Here is a 20,301-nt window from a genome sequence, read left to right on the forward strand (position 1 = left end):
CCCCCCCGTGGCTTTCCCGCCTTGGTGTCCATACGTTTGTTCTCTACATCTGTGTCTCAATTTCTGCCCTGCAAACCGGTTCATCTGTACCATTTTTCTAGGTTCCACATATATGCGTTAATATACGATATTTGTTTTTCTCTTTCTGACTTACTTCAGTCTGTATGACAGTCTCTAGATCCATCCACGTCTCAACAAATGACCCAATTTCGTTCCTTTTTATGGCTGAGTAATATTCCATTGTATCTATGTACCACATCTTCTTTATCCCTTCGTCTGTCGACGGGCACTTAGGTTGCTTCCATGACCTGGCTATTGTAAATAGTGCTGCAATGAACATTGGGGTGCATGTGTCTTTTTGAATTGTGGTTTTCTCTGGGTATATGCCCAGTAGTGGGATTGCTGGATCATATGGTAATTCTATTTTTAGTTTTTTAAGGAACCTCCATACTGTTCTCCATAGTGGCTGTATCAGTTTACATTCCCATCAACAGTGCAAGAGGGTTCCCTTTTCTCCACACCCTCTCCAGCATTTGTTGTTTGTAGATTTTCTGATGATGCCCATTCTAACTGGTGTGAGGTGATACCTCATTGTAGTTTTGATTTGCATGTCTCTAATAATTAGTGATGTTGAGCAGCTTTTCATGTGCTTCTTGGCCATCTGTATGTCTTCTTTGGAGAAATGTCTATTTAGGTCTTCTGCCCAGTTTTGGATTGGGTTGTTTGTTCTTTTAATATTGAGCTGCATGAGCTGCTTATATAGTTTGGAGATTAATCCTTTGTCTGTTGATTTGTTTGCAAATATTTTCTCCCATTCTGAGGGTTGTCTTTTGGTCTTGTTTATGGTTTCCTTTGCTGTGCAAAAGCTTTTAAGTTTCATTAGGTCCCATTTGTTTATTTTTGTTTTTATTTCCATTACTCTAGGAGGTGGATCAAAAAAGGTCTTGCTGTGATTTATGTCAAAGAGTGTTCTTCCTATGTTTTCCTCTAAGAGTTTTATAGTGTCTGGTCTTGCATTTAGGTCTCTAATCCATTTTGAGTTTATTTTTGTGTATGGTGTTAGGGAGTGTTCTAATTTCATTCTTTTACATGTAGCTGTCCAGTTTTCCCAGCACCACTTATTGAAGAGACTGTCTCTTCTCCAATGTATATCCTTGCCTCCTTTGTCATAGAGTAGTTGACCATAGGTGCGTGGGTTTATCTCTGGGCTTTCTATCTTGTTCCATTGATCTATGTTTCTGTTTTTGTGCCAGTACCATATTGCCTTGATTACTGTAGCTTTGTAGTATAGTCTGAAGTCAGGGAGTCTGATTTCTCCAGCTCCGTTTTTTTCCCTCAACACTGCTTTGGCTATTCGGGGTCTATTGTGTCTCCATACAAATTTTAAGACTCTTTGTTCTAGTTCCGTAAAAAATGCCATTGGTAATTTGATAGGGATTGCATTGAATCTCTAGATTGCTTTGGGTAGTATAGTCATTTTCACAATATTGATTCTTCCAATCCAAGAACATGGTATATCTCTCCATCTGTTGGTATCACCTTTAATTTCTTTCATCAGTGTCTTATAGTTTTCTGCATACAGGTCTTTTGTCTCCCTAGGTAGGTTTATTCCTAGGTATTTTATTCTTTTTGTTGCAGTGGTAAATGGGAGTGTTTCCTTAATTTCTCTTTCAGATTTTTCATCATTAGTGTATAGGAATGCAAGAGATTTCTGTGCATTAATTTTGTATCCTGCAACTTTACCAAATTCATTGATTAGCTCTAGTAGTTTTTTGGTGGCATCTTTAGGATTCTTTATGTATAGTGTCATGTCATCTGCAAACAGTGACAGTTTTTCTTCTTTTCCAATTTGTATTCCTTTTATTTCTTTTTGTTCTGTGATTGCCGAGGCTAGGACTTCCAAAACTATGTTGAATAATAGTGGCGAGAGTGGCCATCCTTGTCTTGTTCCTGATCTTAGAGGAAATGCTTTCCTTTTTTCACCATTGAGAATGATGTTTGCTGTGGGTTTGGCGTATATGGCCTTTATTATGTTGAGGTAGGTTCCCTCTATGCCCAATTTCTGGAGAGTTTTTATCATAAATGGTTGTTGAATTTTGTCAAAAGCTTTTTCTGCATCTATTGAGATGATCATATGGTTTTTCTCCTTCAATTTGTTAATATTGTGTATCACATTGATTGATTTGCATATATTGAAGAATCCTTGCATCCCTGGGATAAATCCCACTTGATCATGGTGTATGATCCTTTTAATGTGTTGTTGGATTCTGTTTGCTAGTATTTTGTTGAGGATTTTTGCATCTATATTCGTCAGTGATATTGGTCTGTAATTTTCTTTTTTTGTAGTATCTTTGTCTGGTTTTGGTATCAGGGTGATGGTGGCCTCATAGAATGAGTTTGGGAGTGTTCCTTCCTCTGCAATATTTTGGAAGAGTTTGAGAAGGATGGGTTTTAGCTCTTTTCTAAATGTTTGATAGAATTCACCTGTGAAGCCATCTGGTCCTGGACTTTTGTTGGAAGATTTTTAATCACAGTTTCAATGTCATTACTTGTGATTGGTCTGTTCATATTTTCTATTTCTTCCTTGTTCAGTCTTGGAAGGTTATATCTTTCTAAGAATTTGTCCATTTGTTCCAGGTTGTCCATTTTATTGGCATAGAGTTGCTTGTAGTAGTCTCTTAGGATGCGTTGTATTTCTGTGATGTCTTTTGTAACTTCTCCTTTTTCACTTCTAATTTTATTGATTTGAGTCCTCTCCCTGTTTTTCTTGATGAGTCTGGCTAATGGTTTATCAATTTTGTTTATCTTCTCAAAGAACCAGTTTTTAGTTTTATTGATATTTGCTATTGTTTTCTTTGTTTCTATTTCATTTATTTCTGCTCTGAGCTTCATGATTTCTAACTTTGGGTTTTGTTTGTTCTTCTTTCTCTAGTTCCTTTAGGTGTAGGGTTAGATTATTTATTTGAGATTTTTCTTGTTTCTTGAGGTAAGCTTGTATAGCTATAAACTTCCCTCATAGAACTGCTTTTGCCGCATCCTGTAGGTTTTGGATTGTCATGTTTTCATTGTCATTTGTCTCTAGGTATTTTTTGATTTCCTCTTTGATTTCTTCAGTGATCTCTTGCTTAATTAGTAAGTAGTGTTTAGCCTCCATGTGTTTGTGTTTTTTACGTTTTTTCCCTGTAATTCATTTCTAATCTCATAGCATTGTGGTCAGAAAAGATGCTTGATATGATTTCAATTTTCTTAAATTTACTGAGGCTTGATTTGTGACCCAAGATGTGATCTATCTTGGAGAATGTTCCGTGCGCACTTGAGAAGAAAGTGTAATCTGCTGTTTTTGGATGGAGTGTCCTATAAGTATCAATTAAATCTATCTGGTCTGTTGTGTCATTTAGAGCTTCTGTTTCCTTATTTATTTTCATCTTGGATGATCTGTCCATTGGTGTAAGTGAGGTGTTAAAGTCCCCCACTATTATTGCGTTACTGTCGATTTCCTCTTTTAGAGCTGTTAGCAGTTGCCTTATGTATTGAGGTGCACCTATGTTGGGTGCGTATATATTTATAATTGTTATATCTTCTTCTTGGATTGATCCCTTGATCATTATGTAGTGTCCTTCCTTGTCTCTTGTAACATTCTTTATTTTAAAGTCTGTTTTATGTGATATGAGTATTGCTACTTCAGCTTTCTTTTGATTTCCATTTGCATGGAATATCTTTTTCCATCCCCTCACTTTCAGTCCATTTGTGTCCCTACGTCTGAAGTGGGTCTCTTGTAGACAGCATATATATGGGTCTTGTTTTTGTATTCACTCAGCAAGCCTGTGTCTTTTGGTGGGAGCATTTAATACAGTCACTTTTAAGGTAATTATCGATATGTATGTTCCTATGACCATTTTCTTAATTGTTTTGGGTTTGTTTTTGTAGGTCCTTTTTTTCTCTTGTGTTTCCCACTTAGAGATGTTCCTTTAGCATTTGTTGTAGAGCTGGTTTGGTGGTGCTGAATTCTCTTAGCTTTTGCTTGTCTGTAAAGCTTTTGATTTGTCCATCGAATCTGAATGAGATCCTTGCCGGGTAGAGTAATCTTGGTTGTAGGTTCTTCCCTTTCATCACTTTAAGTATATCATGCCACTCCCTTCTGGCTTGTAGAGTTTCTGCTGAGAAATCAGCTGTTAACCTTATGGGAGTTCCCTTGTATGTTATTTGTCGTTTTTCCCTTGCTGCTTTCAGTAATTTTTCTTTGTCTTTAATTTTTGCCAGTTTGATTACTATGTCTCTCAGCGTGTTTCTCCTTGGGTTTATCCTGTATGGGACTTGCTGCGCTACCTGGACTTGGGAGTGGCTATTTCCTTTCTCAGGTTAGGGAAGTTTTCGACTATAATCTCTTCAAATATTTTCTCGGGTCCTTTCTCTCTCTCTTCTCCTTCTGGGATCCCTATAATGTGAATGTTGTTGCGTTTAATGTTGTCCCAGAGGTCTCTTAGGCTGTCTTCATTTCTTTTCATTCTTTTTTCTTTATTCTGTTCCGCAGCAGTGAATTCCACCATTTTGTCTTCCAGGTCACTTTTCCATTCTTCTGCCTCAGTTATTCTGCTATTGATTCCTTCTAGTGTAGTTTTCATTTCAGTTTTGTATTGTTCATCTCTGTTTGTTTGTTCTTTAATTCTTCTAGGTCTTTGTTAAACGTTTCTTGCATCTTCTCGATCTTTGCCTCCATTCTTTTTCCGAGGTCCTGGATCATCTTCACTATCATTATTCTGAATTCTTTTTCTGGAGGGTTGCCTATCTCCACTTCATTTAGTTGTTTTTCTGGAGTTTTATCTTGTTCCTTCTTCTGTTACGTAGCCCTCTGCCTTTTCATGTTGTCTGTCTTTCTGTGAATGTGGTTTTTGTTCCACAGGCTGCAGGATTGTAGTTCTGCTTGCTTCTGCTGTCTGCCCTCTGGTCCGAAGATATTAACTTTAAACCTTTAAAAGTTTATAGGATAAAAATGAAATCTCTCAAGGAACAAACACATCCACAAGCACAGCAAAGGGAAGAAAGAGAAGAAAAAATAAAACTGTGTAAGAGCAGGGCAAAAAACCCACAAAATAATATGACAGAAAATAACTAAGTGTAAGATTAATTGTAATAAATGAATATAAATTGCACTCTTCAGTAAGAACACAGAGATTATCAGAAATGACCAAAAAATATAGAGATCAATTATATGTTGTTTACAAGAGACACACATTAAACATAAGGACATAAAAAGGTTGAAAGCCAGAGAATGCAAAGAGAGATAACAACCCCTAACAATTTTGTATTTAATTTTGTACTCTTACTTGAAGAGGAGCCCTCGGTTATGTATGCTTCAGTTATAGCCAAGCACTCTGAAACTTAATGGCTTAAAATAAACATTCCACACAGTGTTTTCTGGGACAGCCTACCTGGAGCTGGAGGGTCCTCTTCCAAGGTGTCTCACTCCCAGTGGCTGGCGGGTTGATGCTGGCTGTCGGTTCCTCTCCACGTGGACCACACTATGAGGAGACTTGGACTTCCTCACAGCATGGTGTTAAGTTCCTTGAGCAAGCATTATTTAAGAGACAGGAAGTGTAAGCTGTCAGTGTTTTAAGGTTTGGGCCTGGAAGCTAGTACAGTATTCACTTCCACTGAATTCTGTGGGCAAGTGGCCACAGAGGTTAGATTTAAGAAGAGGGGACATATAAGCCCATCTCTCAATGGAGAAGTGCCAAAAAATTGTGGGGCCATATTTGAAAACTACCACACTGCTGTTGTTACTAAAAAAAAAATAAGAAAAGTAGCTATTATGGAGTACTATGTTGAAGTGACGGCAGTTTGGCAGAGGGTATGTTTTCTGGGTTATTTAAAAGGGGAAAAAGCCACTTTGACCTCCTGATGGCAGTATATTCATGCATTTTTTTAGACTGGAATTTTCAACTGAGGCACCAAAAAATATGTATATTAAATGTCAAAGCAAGTTGTGAGAAATTATTGAGACTCAAAATTTCAAAGAAGATAACAGACTTTTTGCATAATTTAAAAATTTCCTTGTATAAAGTGTATAAAAAATTCAAGAGTGAAGTCTGAGAGAGGATTTTCTGAGGAGAATTTATATTGTAAGAACCGTGGAAGTGCTGTGACTGTCCCCTCTCCTGGGTGTATCTGTGCCTTATCTCAAATGCGGTGAGGAGGACTTCAGCTCCCTTTGGAGAATTTGATTTGTGGATGAGGACCGTAGCAGAAAAGTTCCTGAATAATTTCTGAGAGGGCTCAGCATGATAGAGGGATGTGTCCAGGCTGAATGCATCACATCCCACAACAGGGCAAAGGGAAGTAAGCCTTAAGGGCCAGCCATGACAGTCACAGTAGGGATGTTAGCCTGAGGTCATTTTAAAGAGATCTTGCCTAAGAGGACCACTTGCAGGTAGGCCCTAGTTGGGGTAAAAGAAGAGTTATGTTAAATTAATTAGAGCTTTGAATTGTTATGTGGGTTTGCCAGTAAATATGTATTATTATGAAAGCTTTCAAACATACACATACATACAGAGAATAGTAAAATGGACCCCTTTACACCCACCGCCCAGAATTGGCAGTTTTCAAGATTTTGCCATACTTGTTTCACGTATCTCAACATATCACAGAAGGAAGCTATAAAAAATGTGGTCATTTTCTTGCATAACCACAATGCTATTATCTTACCTAACGAAGTTAACAATAATTCCATAGTCTCATTCAGTAATGAGTTCATATTCAGATTTCTTTGATTGTCTCAAAAATGTCTTTTTAGAGTTTGATTCTTCTATTTAGGATATAAATAATTCTTAGATATCCTATCTGACAGCCTCTTAAAGTCCCCTTGAATCTCCCCTTTCCCCCATACCTTTGATGTGTTGAAGAAACTTGGTAATTTGTCCCCTAGAATGTCTGTGTTCTGGATTTGATTGTTTCTTTCTTTTTGGAATACTTAATGTTTCTTTATTCCCTGTTTTTTTTTTTTCCTGGTAAACTTGGAGTTAGCTTTCAAGCCTCCTTGGATTCAGGTTCTGTACTTTGGGCAACATAAGTGGTGCTCTGAACTTTATATGATATTTATATGGTCATGTCTTGTTCTCTCTCTTTAGCGACGCTAGGAGTCAGCAGTGGGTTTGGGTGGTAAAAGCCCAATCCCTCCATTCACAAGTTTCCCATTAACCGCCCCCCCACCCCCGGCAGTCTTTATAATTGACATGTAACATTGTATTAGTTTAAGGTGTACAGTGAACTGATTTGATATATGTGTATATTGAGAAATGATCACCACAGTAGTTGAGATAACATCCATCACCTCACATAGTTAAAAATATTTTTTCTTATGATGAGAACTTTTAAGATCTACTCTCTTAGCAACTTTTGAATATATTGTCAACTGTAGTCACCATGCTGTGTATTACATCCCCAGGACTTATTTTATAACTGGGAGTTTATACTTTTTGAACACCTTCACCCATTTCCATTCCCCACCCCCCTCTGGCAACCACCGATGTGTTTTGTTTCTGAGTTTGTTTTTTAAGATTCCACATGTAAGTAAGATTGTGCAGTATTTATCTTTCTAGGTATGACTTATTTCACTTAGCGTAAAGTCCTCATGGTCTATCCATGTTGTCAAAATGGAAGGATTTCCTTCTTTTTAATGGCTGAATAATATTCCATTATATATATATATAAACATTTTCTTTATCCATTCATTCATTGATGTACACTTAGGTTATTTCTATGTTTTGGCTATTGTAAATAATGCTGCAGTGAACATGGGGGTGCAGATATCTCTTTGAGATAGTTAATTTTTTTCCTTCAGATATATACCCAGAGGCAGAATTGCTGGATCATATGGTGGTTCTATTTATAATCTTTTTGAGGAAACTTTTTAATGTTTTCTACAGTGGCTGCACCAATTTACGTTCCCTCCAACAGTGCACATCCTTCTCAACACATCTCTTGTCTTTTTTGATTATAGCCATTCTAACAGTATGTGGTATTTCATTGTGGTTTTGGTTTTCATTTCCCTGATGATTAATGACGTTGAGCATCTTTTCATGTACCTGTTGGTCATTTTTATGTCTTCTTTGGGAAATGTCTATTTAGTTCCTTTGCCCATTTTTTTAATCAGATTTTTTTTTTTTTGGTATTGAGTTATATGAGTTCTTTATATATTTTGGGTATTAACTCCTTATCAGATATATGATTTGCAAATATTTTCTTCCATTCCACAGGTTGCCTTTTCATTTTTTTTGATGGTTTCCATTGCTAAGCAGAAGCTTTTTAGTTTAATATGGTCCTACTTGCTTATTTTTGCTTTTGTTGAATTTGCTTTTAATGTCAAATCCAAAAAATCATTGCCAAAACCGATGTCAAGGAGCTTACCCCCTATGTTTTCTTTTAGGAGTTTTGTGGTTTCAGGTCTTATATTCGAGTCTTTAATTTATTTTTTGATTTTTATCTAATTGTTTCATCCATGAATGATCATTTCTTTAGTTTTTTTTTAGGAGTTGCAAACAGGTGCTTTTCTAACTCTGTCATTCTTGCCACATTAGCTGGAATTCTTTAAGGAAAAACTTTTTCCTTAACTAGGCTATTTGGTTACTCTGAAAAGGAATTTACCCAAGATAGAGAGGATAAATATTTAATTCTTCTTCTTTAAATCTTAATTTCAGAGTAAGGAGTTGATGCCCTAGTTGCTTTCAGTGGTGACCAATGAGACAGACAGACAGACAGATAGATTGATTTTAGTATCCTTTTGAACATAAGGATTTATATATTCAATGTGTTTCAAAGAATTGCAGTCATTACCCTTTTAGATGCACAAAATTTTAATCTTTGATCAGTGGGAATCCTTTCATGTTCCTCTTGTGTCCCATTGACATGACCTCATTAATCTTCAGTAGCTTCCTTGCTGGTATGAGATGTTCAGGTTCATTTTGCGTATTTCCCTCCCCAGACATCAGTTATTCCTCTAACGAGCCCTGGTTCCTTTTGGGGGGGGATGGTGTTTAGAGACAAAAATCTGGGCACTAGTGATGCTTATTGTTTTGGATTTGTCATTACTTCTAAGCCTTTTTAATGCTCAATAGTCAGGAAATACGTATTTTTACAAAGAAAACTCAGGTGATACTGCTATTTCCAACTTAAGTTTAACCGTATATAGACTTGGCATAATTTCTTTGGTTTTATTGTCATTTCTTTGTTTTATTATGTAGTTACTTATTATTTGTTCTATTCTACAACATATATAGTTTCAAAATATATTCTACACTGTATAAAATATGGTCCTGAAATGTATATTCTACAATATAAAAATTTAGTTTAAACAAAATAATACTGATATTACCACTGACGATAAGAATACTGAATGAAGTATAAGCTTTCTTTGCAGATGTATTTGTCCTTAGAATTTATTAGGGCAGACAGTCGAAATACTATGTTCTAAACACACTAGAGATAATTATTTTGTCTGTGTGATTTTATCACCATTTGATATACAGTTACCTTATTTTGTTTCAGTTTGTTTGTCTCTATATAGTTATGTTTGCTAAAGAAACATTAGTAACATAATTCCAGGGCTAGTAAAAATGGTTTCCTATAGGGGGAAGAAAGGAATAGGTGGATGGAGGTGTGAATTCTTTGACTATACCTTGTTATACTATAGGTTTGAGCTTGTATTCATGGAAATGAGTTATATATTTTGAAAATTAAAATTAGATTCAAAGATTACCTACACCTTGAGGTGTCAAATAGTCTGTTCGACATCTTTGCCCTAAATTTCGGTGCGAAGTTTGGCTGGAGATGTAAATTTGGAAGACTATGTTTAAAGCAGTGAGGTGAATGAGATCACAGTGAGAGTGAGTGTAGATGGAGAAGAGGTCTGGGCCTGGGAACTGGAATATTCTGTCATGCAGACATCAGGAAAACAATAGGGATCCAGCAAAGGAGGCTGAAGGGTACCTAGTGAGTGAGAAGGAAAACCGGACGAATGTGGTGTCAGGAAGCCGCATGAGAAAGTGACTCAAGAAGCAGGAAGTGACCACTTGCTCTTTCAGTCACATTTTGTATTGCTAGCTTTCCAGTATATCCTAAACCACAAGAGTGTATTTAAAGAGTTATAGGAGGTTACTGAACTTAGGGAAATGGGAGATATTTAGAGTGGGAGGTGTTGTGCTCTGATAACGGGAAAGCAAGTCCAAGTTAGAGGAGAAATTCAAGTAAGCCAATTTTTGTAAACCCTTCACTCCTCGTCTGACTACCTTCTCACAACCTCAACCTTCTCAGTGGATTTTGTAAGTGTAAATGGGACTCAGGATTTAAAATAGGATGAAGTTAAAATTTAAAGTTGAAAGAATAAGAATTAACAAAAAAAGTATTGTCTTTCATGAGTTGTAAAAAAAAAATTCAGACAGAAAAGTGATACATCTTTTTAAAAAAGCCAATTAATCTGATAAATTTTATGATGGAAGGAAGGGACAATTACCATGCTAGAAAGTGAGGGCCGAGTGGGCAGTATAACTTCAAAGTATTCTGTACCCTGGACACATCGATCAAAGGCAAAATAAAAAAAGGAGCAAGTCTGAGGGAGTCATTGCATTATGAGAAAAAGACTCCCTGTATTTCAGTTCGTGACACCAGATCTCCTAAGGCAAAGTCAAGAGATGAAAGATATTGTAGTTGATACACGCAATGACTTCTATTAAAGGCTTCGTTTCACTTGTGAATTTTCTTCAAAGGTAAGTTTTGGGTATAAAGGATTTCATAGAAGGATGTGAAATACACGTGTGTGTGGGGAACTGTGTTCTCTTCTCAAGTCATGTATTGCAGCTGAAAGAAGAAAATGGAGAATGGAGCATAAGGAAGAAAACAGGAAAGGTACAAAGATGATGAGAGATTTGTTTGTATTCTTATTTTGATTAAACGATGTTTCTGCCTTTTTTGTTTTATAAACACACTTGGGTACTAAACATATCTAGAAGTTCCATATTTTGATAATGGGTTGAGAGTACATTCACAGAATTCTAAGGTTGTAATTCTTGGATTATAATTAAGCCCTGGGGATTTATATCCACAATTCAAGTGTTAGGATGGGGGTGTTAAATGATCTTAGTTTTAGAGTTTAGTTTCAGAGATCTATATTTTGCTTTTCAAAAACAGGGTCAGGGACTTCCCTGGTGGCGCAGTGGTTAAGAATCTGCCTGCCAATGCACGGGACACGGGTTCAAGCCCTGGTCCGGGAAGATCCCACGTGCCGTGGAGCAACTAAGCCTGTGTACCACAACCACTGAGCCTGCACTCTAGAGCCCACGAGGCACAACTACTGAGCTTGTGTGCCGTAGCTACCGAAGCCCGTGTGCCAAGAGCCCGTGCTCTGCAACAAGAGAAGCCACCGCAGTGACAATCCTGCACACCACAGTGAAGAGTAGCCCCTGATCACCGCAACTAGAGAAAGCCCACGCAGCAACGAAGACCCAACGCAGCCAAAAATAAATAAATAAATAAATAAGTAAATAAATTTATTTAAAAAACCCCCCAAAAACAAAAACAGGATCAGAAATGACCAAAGTAAAACATATTCAAATTCGGTAACTATGGAAAATGTAGAAAAGCACAAAGAAACAGCAAAATCACTTCAAATTTTTTTTACCTGAAGTTGACCACTGTTCTTTCAGTACTTTTCTATGTGGATACTCACTTGTATACGTAAATGTGTGTGTATGTTTAGTATTTACTTTTCACATAAAGTATTATGTTTTAGGTTAACATACTGTAGCATAAAATTCAGTTAAAATAGACTATAATATTTCATAATATATTCTTCATTCTTTTAAATAATTATGTAATAAGAACTAAAGTGACACATTATATTTGATTTGGGGAATTAATATATATTAAAATGGCAGGATCATGAACAGAGATATTCACGTTGTCTATTGCTGCATAAATGAACCATCCCAAAATTTAGTGGCTGAAATTAATTTATGATTATCTCTCACAGCTCTGGGGTTTGAAGGGCTGAGGGGTCATCTTGCTTGGGATTCATCACAGAATTAAAGCCAGATAGTGGCTGAGGATGAGTCATCTGACACTTAATTACTCCCATATCTGGTCTGACTTGTGAGGTCATGTCTGGACATGGCATATGTGGACAACTAGAAGCTGTCTAGGTATCTCTCTTTCCTTGCAGCCTTTCCATGTGCGTAGCTTGGGCTGCCTCAAACCATGGCAGTCTCAAGGGAGGCACATGTCCTAAATTGTGGTTGGCTTCTGCTGGGGCAAGCATTCCAAGAGGACTGGGCAGAAGCTTCAAAACTTTTTATGACCTAACCTCAGAAGATCCAGAATGTCACATTTATGCTACATTTTATTGGCAAGATTCAAGAAAAGAGGAATTAGATTCCACCCTCAAAGGAGGAGTGGCAAAGAATTGGCAGCTATCTGTAACCTGTTGCCAGTGCCCTCATCCAATTTTAAAGTGGAATAATGCACTTCAGTTCCAACTTTCTATGATAGTAGACTCATACCAGCCATGTTATATATTCATCTAACTACTATTTGTGAACATGGACAGTTAAAAATAAAAATGCTCTCATAGTGTAATATTGTATTAATCCTACTTTTTAACCTTGAACGTTTTCTCATGCCTATAAATATTTTTATAAAAAATGTTTAAGGACTTCATATTGCTCTGATGCAGTACTTCCTAAAAAATAGGTCTTTGCACAAGGATTATCTACTGGTGTTACTGTATTAATGACAAAATAGTTTAAATTGTTTACTCTAAATTGCAGAGAGGTTAAGCAAACCAATATAAAGGGCTAAAGTAACTAGAGATCTGCTAAAGGAAAGGTATAACTGCTAATGGCTCATTACTTAACTAGCCATTAGGGAACTGTAAATGATTTAAGAAGTCAACTAATCAGAGACATTTAAAGTGAATTCCGGTCTTAGTTGCTAAAAATAATTTCAACCTGGTGGAAATTACTACTTTTTGATACATCCTTATAGAAGCTATGGTTTTGTTAGTATTATTTGGGTGAATTAATAACAGTAATGCACAGTTATTGAGTAGTTACTTTAAGTTAGACAGTGTGCTAAGAGTAGCTAGATGGAAGTGTCTAGGTAGTTGAAAATATGAGTCTAGTTCTTCAGGATGTACATAGATACCAGTAGGGGTGAATTGCTCTGTGGTCCTTATAGGCTTGGGAAATGATGGGTTAAATAAAGTTAAGTCTGCTGTGTTTAGGTCATCTTGGTGCTTGTTGTTTGCTTTAAGTATTTTGAATATTTAGGAAGGTATGTATAGTATCTATACAACTTTTTTTCCTAAACGTAATTCACAACAGATTTCTTTAGTCTGATCAAAATGTGGGCATAGCATTGCATAGTATATTGGGGAATATTGGTTGGAGCTTATATGAGAATTTAAGAGTTGGACTTGGGAGTCTTTTATAGGGGTTAGGAAAAGTTGAGATTGCTAAGAAGGAAAGTTTAAATTTGATATTGAAGGGAAGGATAGAGTTGAGGTAGAAGCTTGAAGAGGAAGCAAGGTTGAGGACGGTATTATTTGACTGCGTCTGGGGCACAGGGAGGGCTGGAGAGAAGGAAGGAGAGGGAGAAGAGAAAAGGTAGAGAAGAGGTAGAGAGACTAATAGGGGTAAAGTCTTAAGGAAGCATGAACGAATAGGGTCAGAAGCATAGGTGGTGGATTATTCTTAGCAGTATGGGTGTTCCATTTTGGGAGACAGTCATTGGTGATGGAGGAAGAGAGGGAATTTTGAGGGAAGGGAAATAAAATCCCTAAAGTGTTTGAAATATAAAATTTTAAATGTGGGCAGTTAGTATTAATAGGCATTCTGATGCAGTAACGAAAGCAAAGAAGAATAAACCTTAGTTTAATTTTGAATTTACTAAGATGTACAATCCATTTTCCAGTAACTGTTTACACATCCATGTGGAGTGCATAGTTGGGAGGCAAAAACTGATCTAAAGAGGATTTACCTTTCCTTTACCTAGGAAGAAACCCAAGAGGAAATTCTATTTTAATGTCTTGATTTTGGTCACGTTAACTGCTGTGTGCTCAGGCCTTAGACAATGCCTGGCACATAGTAGAGACTCAGTAAGTATTTTTTGAATGTTGTTGAGTGATGAATGAATGTTAGACACAGCCACGGTACAGCAATAGGGTCCACGTGCCGCACACGGATTTCCTTTGAGCTCTTTCAAACTTGTGTGCATGAACGAAAAGACTAAGCTCTTGAGAGGACTTGACAGTAAACTCTGTTGCTGGAGGGAGCTGGTTAGGGACTCTGGGCTGAAGAAGTGGTACAGTCCATGCAGTGGCCCTCCTCTGAAAGGTGGTGCTGACCTGTGCTGGGAGCTGGGAGCAGTGTGGCACGAGGGCCACAGCCTGAGGCAGCAGGTCCAGGCAGATGGAGGAGGGCCAGGTTCAGACAGGGTACAGGGTTCTGAGGCTCAGTGGCAGCTGGAGCACTCGAGTCTGGGAGACACCAGACCTTTTTTAGGAATGCATACTCCACTCGAATTCTTGGAGCATGCAAGTAAAGAGCCTCCAAGAGGTAATACTGGATTTCCTTTTAGCATGATGCATGGAGCCTTGAGTAGGATTTAATTTAATTTGGAGAAATAATGGCATGGTGACATATTTGCACCATGGTTGTTTTGGACTAGTTCATACTTATTACATACTAAGGATTCCAAGGAATTAATAATTTTCATTATATCATAGCTGTAAGAAAATTTTAATCAAATCTAACTCTGTCATCCTCCCAATGCCCAGCATAGTGCTGAAGTAGAGTTTGGGCTACATTTCAAACAACAAACACTATATCCTTTAAGAGGAAGAAAGAAGAGAAATATTTAATTTTGGAATACGTGTAGGCAGTGGATCATGGCCATGAAAGGCCCAAAAGAGTGGAAATTTAAGGTAAGAAAAGAAAAAAATTAGATGAGTTAGAAAGAATGCTTTGAGAAAAGCACAGATACAGTTACCAAGCATGTTTATGAAAGCAAGAAAGAGTCAAGTCAATATAGTTATTAGGCATTTACTTTTCTGTAAAGATGAGTTTAAATCAAACCTAACAAATATGTTATTTATAATGAAAAATCAGAAGATCTTTCAAAATGTTTTATACAGCTCAGACCCATCTCAACGATCTATTAATGATAAACTCCTGGACTTTTCCTGAACTGGAAAAATTTCAAACTTTGACATAGAATTTTGAAATGATGCTCTGATAGATTTTATAACGTTAATAACATCTATCAGAACATTAGTCAAAATCCAGCCTGAAATGAGTTTACTCTGGAGTTAGTGGCACTTCCGGAGGTGCTTAACAGTATATAATAAGTTCAGTGAAGAGTATTTTAGCATCTGGAAGTTTTGACCTGCTTGATAGGGATACTTTTGTTATCTACAAAGTGTTGTAGAGATTTATCAAAATGGATTTTCGGCTTTATCATGATGCTTTTTATTTGTAAACCAGTCTGTGTAATTGGACAGTGTGAGAAGGTTAATCTCAGTGATTTCCCTTAGAGATACAAGTATATCGACAAAACATGGTAGCATACTGAGGTGACATTAAATCTATTTCTCACAAGTTCAGTGTGTGTGAGACAGATGGAGAAATAAATTAATATTGAAAGGTCATTGGCTTCAAACTTTTTGGGATGGAAACGTTTGTAATCCAGTCTTAAGTTTTACAAGTTTTAAAGTTGCTGAGGACTATGGAAGTTGAAGGAAGAGTAGAAGGTGTTCAGACATTTTGGTTTCAAATTAATTTTGTTTTAACATTAAAATTTTGAACAGTTCATGAGGCCCTATGGAAAATTTGAAAATTGTTAATTGAAGGGGCTGGGTATCTAAATTTGTTTAAATTAGAAGAGGACTCCTGGCAGTTATAACAGATTGCATGTCATGTAATACCTTACAAATGGGAAAGAGGAATTACTCACCTGGACCATAGGTGATTTTCTATCATTTTACCTAATTCGTCTGAACATTACATATTTAGGCAGTGTAGTTACTTTAAAGAAGCTATTTACTTTACCTTAACAAAATTTTGGTGAGACCAAAGAACTAAAGGCTTTTTTTCCCCCGTTTTTTCTTTTTTTTCCCCCATATATTGTTTAGCTCACACAATTCAGTTTTGTTTCAAACTTAATAAGTGAAAGGGATTAACAGAAAACAGAATGTTATGAACAAAATTAAATAAAAGCCTACTTTTTATTAAAACAAAAGTAAAAATGATAATAAATTTTAAAAAACCTCCCTTCTGCGTGGAAACAAGAGAAAACCCAGCTCTTCTAAATAATCCTTGTTTTACCGAGGAACTAATATCTGCAGTAACAAAATTTTTAGAATATCATAACAGCAAAAACTTAGCTTATCAAAACCTATGAGATGCAGCCACAGCTATTCTTGGAGCAAAACCGTAGCTGTAGAGGCTAAGGAGTGATGAAAACTAAAATAATTTTAAATTTATGAATCTTAAAAAAATACTGTAATAAACCAGTCAGGATAGAGGAATTGATAAAGATTAAAGAAAAAATAGGTGAATTCAAAAACAGAATATTTGTGGACTTGGTAAATAAATCCAAGGTCAAATTAGCCAGATAAAGTCAGGAGACTTATTACTTCATTTTACAGATGAGGAAGTAGACTCACAAGGTTAAGTGACTGCCTGAAGTAGCTCAAGAGTTTTATTAACAGAAGCAGTAATGAGCTTATGCACATATAACTTCAAGGAAATTGAGGAGCAAAATCTGAAATTGCTAATTAACCAACCATTTGGCAACATATCTTCATAATGACTCTATATTTTATTCTTTCTATTAGACTTCCATATGTATCCCTGAAAGGTACATATCTTCTAAGGATACATATGGAAGTATCTGCATCTTTCAATTAGATTCCATAGACAAGTTATTACAGATTTACAATACTATATCTAGAAAATGTTTTGATGCTTGATATAGTTTTTAATAAGTGGATGGATGGATGAAAGGAAGTTGAACTTGTTTGATTTAAAGGAAAGCAATAAGAAGCTTAAAAAAATTAAAGGGTAGTTGGCTGCACATAGTGACATCCTTCCAAAGAGTATAGTATGGAAAGGGGCAGAGGCAGGGGCCAGTAACTTTGCAGTGGAGAATCTGACAAATAGTATCTCAGTCAGGCGATCAAGGGCAGCAGCAACAATGATGTCATTTTGATAGAATGTACCTTGGACACGATGTGAGGAGAGTGTCACTATGTCTGAAGTCTTCCCCGTGACCCCAGTCTAATCATGAGAAAGTCATCAGATGAATTTCAGTTGAACATTCTACAAAATACCTGGCCAGTACTTTTCAAAACTGCCAAAGTCATCAAAAATAAGAAAAGTCTGAGAAACTGTCACAGCCAAGAGGAGCCTAAGAAAACATGACCACTAAATGTAACATGGTACCCTGGATGAGATCCTGGAACAGAAAAAAGACATTCGGTAAAAATTAAAGAAAATCAGAATAAAGTATTGACTTTAATTAGTTAAATTATGTGTTTTGTTTTTCTATTTCATTATGAAAATGATAAATATTTATTTACGAAATCATGATATAAAGTCATGGTGATGACCCAGCAGAAGCCAGGTGGTTAAAGGTGTGTAGTGTTTAAGCCTGAAGATATTACTGAGCTCTGGCACAAAGCGGTTGTGGCAGGGGTTTTGACCTCAAGACACCTTCAGGGCCTCTTGGTCTGTCTTCTGTTTTTCTACCCTGTTTTTTTTTTCCTCAGGAAGAATCTCACTTTACTACAGATAGAATACAAACCCATTCTTCTAACTCTGAAAAGTACTCTCTTTCTGGGTTGATAGGTTGGACCAGGAGGGTGGGCATTTCCCACATTCCCAGACCTCCCTTCTACCTGTACTTCCCATGCCAGGTACAGTGTTGTAGAGGTAGCTGATACTCTGGTTCAAGTTTTGCAGGTCATCCAGGAACATCAGGAACCCCACTATTTTGTTCTTCAAATACCATGTTGCAGTTCATTCCCCTTCTGACCTTGAAGTTAGAACCTGATGGGTTTTCATTGTGCTTTTTGAACTTTCCTAGGTTGTCAACATTTGCATTTACCACAGACATCCTCCTTTCATTCTAATGTTGCTGCTGTGAGGGTGGGTGGGTGGGAGGATGGTCTTTACACGGGCAGTCTAGGATACCCAATCTATTTCCTTTGGTCTCTTGACCATATGGATGTTGAAGGCCTAGAGCCTGGAATCTGGCACTTGGTGGCATGCTGGGATGAATTCCTTCCACTGAACCTTACAACTACCCCAGTGCTGTAGCTGTTCTTTTTTCCTCCCTTTAACAGTTGAGGGAACTTGAGGCTCAGAGAAGTGAATTGATTTGTCCAAAGTCACCCAGCTGGGAAGATGGTTGAGACTAGAGTAGAGCCCATGTCTGACTCCAGAGCCGGTACTTACCTCCTGCTTTAGAGGCATCTAGGGGCTCAATACCCCCAGAGGCCTTGGCAGTGTCCAGCTACAGACTTCATAGCATCTATAGCAGGATCTTCAGGTATAACAGGAATGCTTTCCCGTTTGTCTTATAAAATCAAATTCCTGAAACTGCAGGGGGGCAGTCTGCAAAGTGTGTGAGTGTGTGTATCCATATGTATGTGTGGGCACACACTTGTGCTTGTTTTTCTACCTTTGATTGGCATAAATAGAAGAAATATTTTACTTTCCTCTTTGACCCTAGTCTGAGGAGACATTGGCAGGGTACTGGAGAGCAAATTGTCTGTCTAAATAACAGCTGCTGGACAGATCCAGCCAATTGATGTCATGTAAAAATGTGGACTCAGATTTGCCAGTTCTGTAATTTTTCAAAATAGTCTAGAAATCCATTTTTTAAAATGCAAAATATTCACATTTGATCTTGGCAAAAATTCTTTTAGTGTTATTTTGTAAACACAGTTTAGACTAAAAAACACACATCTCTAGGCTTCTTTCGGTTGAAACCTCTGGGTTTATATCATGAAGCTCTCTCCCTTACCTGCCATGAGTGCAAATAATTCATTTAGGAAATACAAGCCCCTACCTGCTCAGTAAAAACAGATGATATTCAATAACTAGGTACAGAATAGAAGGAAACTCACACAAAGTGGCTGAGAGAACCTTTCCCCACCTTTTTTCTTTAGGTTAATACTGAATCTCAGAGGAAAGACTAGAACTATTAGAGCTCTAATAGTGAGATCTTAATTTCAAAAAATTACTCTTGTGACTTTTGTCTTTGAGTTCTATGAAGAATTAAAAATTGTAGTTGTAGAGAGTTATGGGTGGCAAAAATCTGTCTTTAAATTCTTATAACCTCTTTTCATAATTTGAGAAATTGTTTATAGATTGTTTTGGAAGATGGAGGGGTGCCATCTAATGGTGGCTCAAGAAACCTTCCTTTAGACACAGGATCCTTGTGTTTCAAAGGAGCAGAAAGGCAAGTGTGTCTTACTTCTCCTTGACAGAGCTGCCTTTCACACACTCAGATTTGGCGGCTGCGTGAACATATCTTGACTTAATTTATCGCTTCTGAGTTTGTCTCAAAGGATTTAGTATAGTGAATCTTTCATTTTGCGTTTTGCCAGAGTGGCGTTGAGAGAGCACAATTGAAATCCATAATCTTCGAGAGCTCCGCATGTGTGCTCTAGAACTGAAGCATCTCTACACTGTTCATCCTTTTTCCTTGATGGGCATTTGTAATCCAGATATGAGCAGCTTGAATGGTTTTTGTGATATGCTTATTTGGTGACTTATGAAAATGAGAGTACATGATCTCGTGGATAATGAAGAAATTTTACATAGAAGATAGATTCCAGAGTAAATACCAAAGCAACTTGGAGGTAACAGAGACTATAAAGAGAATAGAAAATTTAAAAAAATAAGTATTTTCTGAAAGGTAAAAGGTTAAAGGAAGAAGAACAGGATACCACTAAATTCTTATAAATTGAAAACACAGTGGCATAAATTTAAAAAAATTAGAAGAATTGAAATTTAATGATGAATTAAATTCTCTGAAAGGTCAGAAATCAAAGGATTGGAAATTAGAGAGAATTAAAGATTAGAAAATCAGAGGGTTAGTCAGAGAATACCAGTATCAAATAATAGGAGTTTCAGGATGAAAGAACAGTGAAAATGGAAGGAGGATAAATCGTTGTGAAATAATATAAGAAAAATTTCCAAGTCTGTAGGATGTGTGTCAGATTGAAAGGAACTGACTGAGTGCTTAGCC

At 36.8% G+C, this 20,301-nt stretch overlaps 1 protein-coding gene across 1 annotated transcript in view; it reads left to right on the forward strand.

Annotated features, from left to right (window-relative positions):
* The first annotated feature begins 14,257 nt into the window (after positions 1 to 14,257).
* ADGRV1 (adhesion G protein-coupled receptor V1) overlaps positions 14,258 to 20,301 on the forward strand; it is a 560,722-nt gene continuing 554,678 nt past the window's right edge. Inside the window, exon 1 of the mRNA XM_061188957.1 lies at positions 14,258 to 14,600. Coding sequence (XP_061044940.1) covers positions 14,258 to 14,600 — 343 coding nt within the window. The remainder of the gene's footprint in view (positions 14,601 to 20,301) is intronic.

Source organism: Eubalaena glacialis, chromosome 4 (genome assembly GCF_028564815.1).
Source record: "Eubalaena glacialis isolate mEubGla1 chromosome 4, mEubGla1.1.hap2.+ XY, whole genome shotgun sequence".
In the NCBI taxonomy this organism is placed as follows: Eukaryota; Metazoa; Chordata; class Mammalia; order Artiodactyla; family Balaenidae; genus Eubalaena; species Eubalaena glacialis.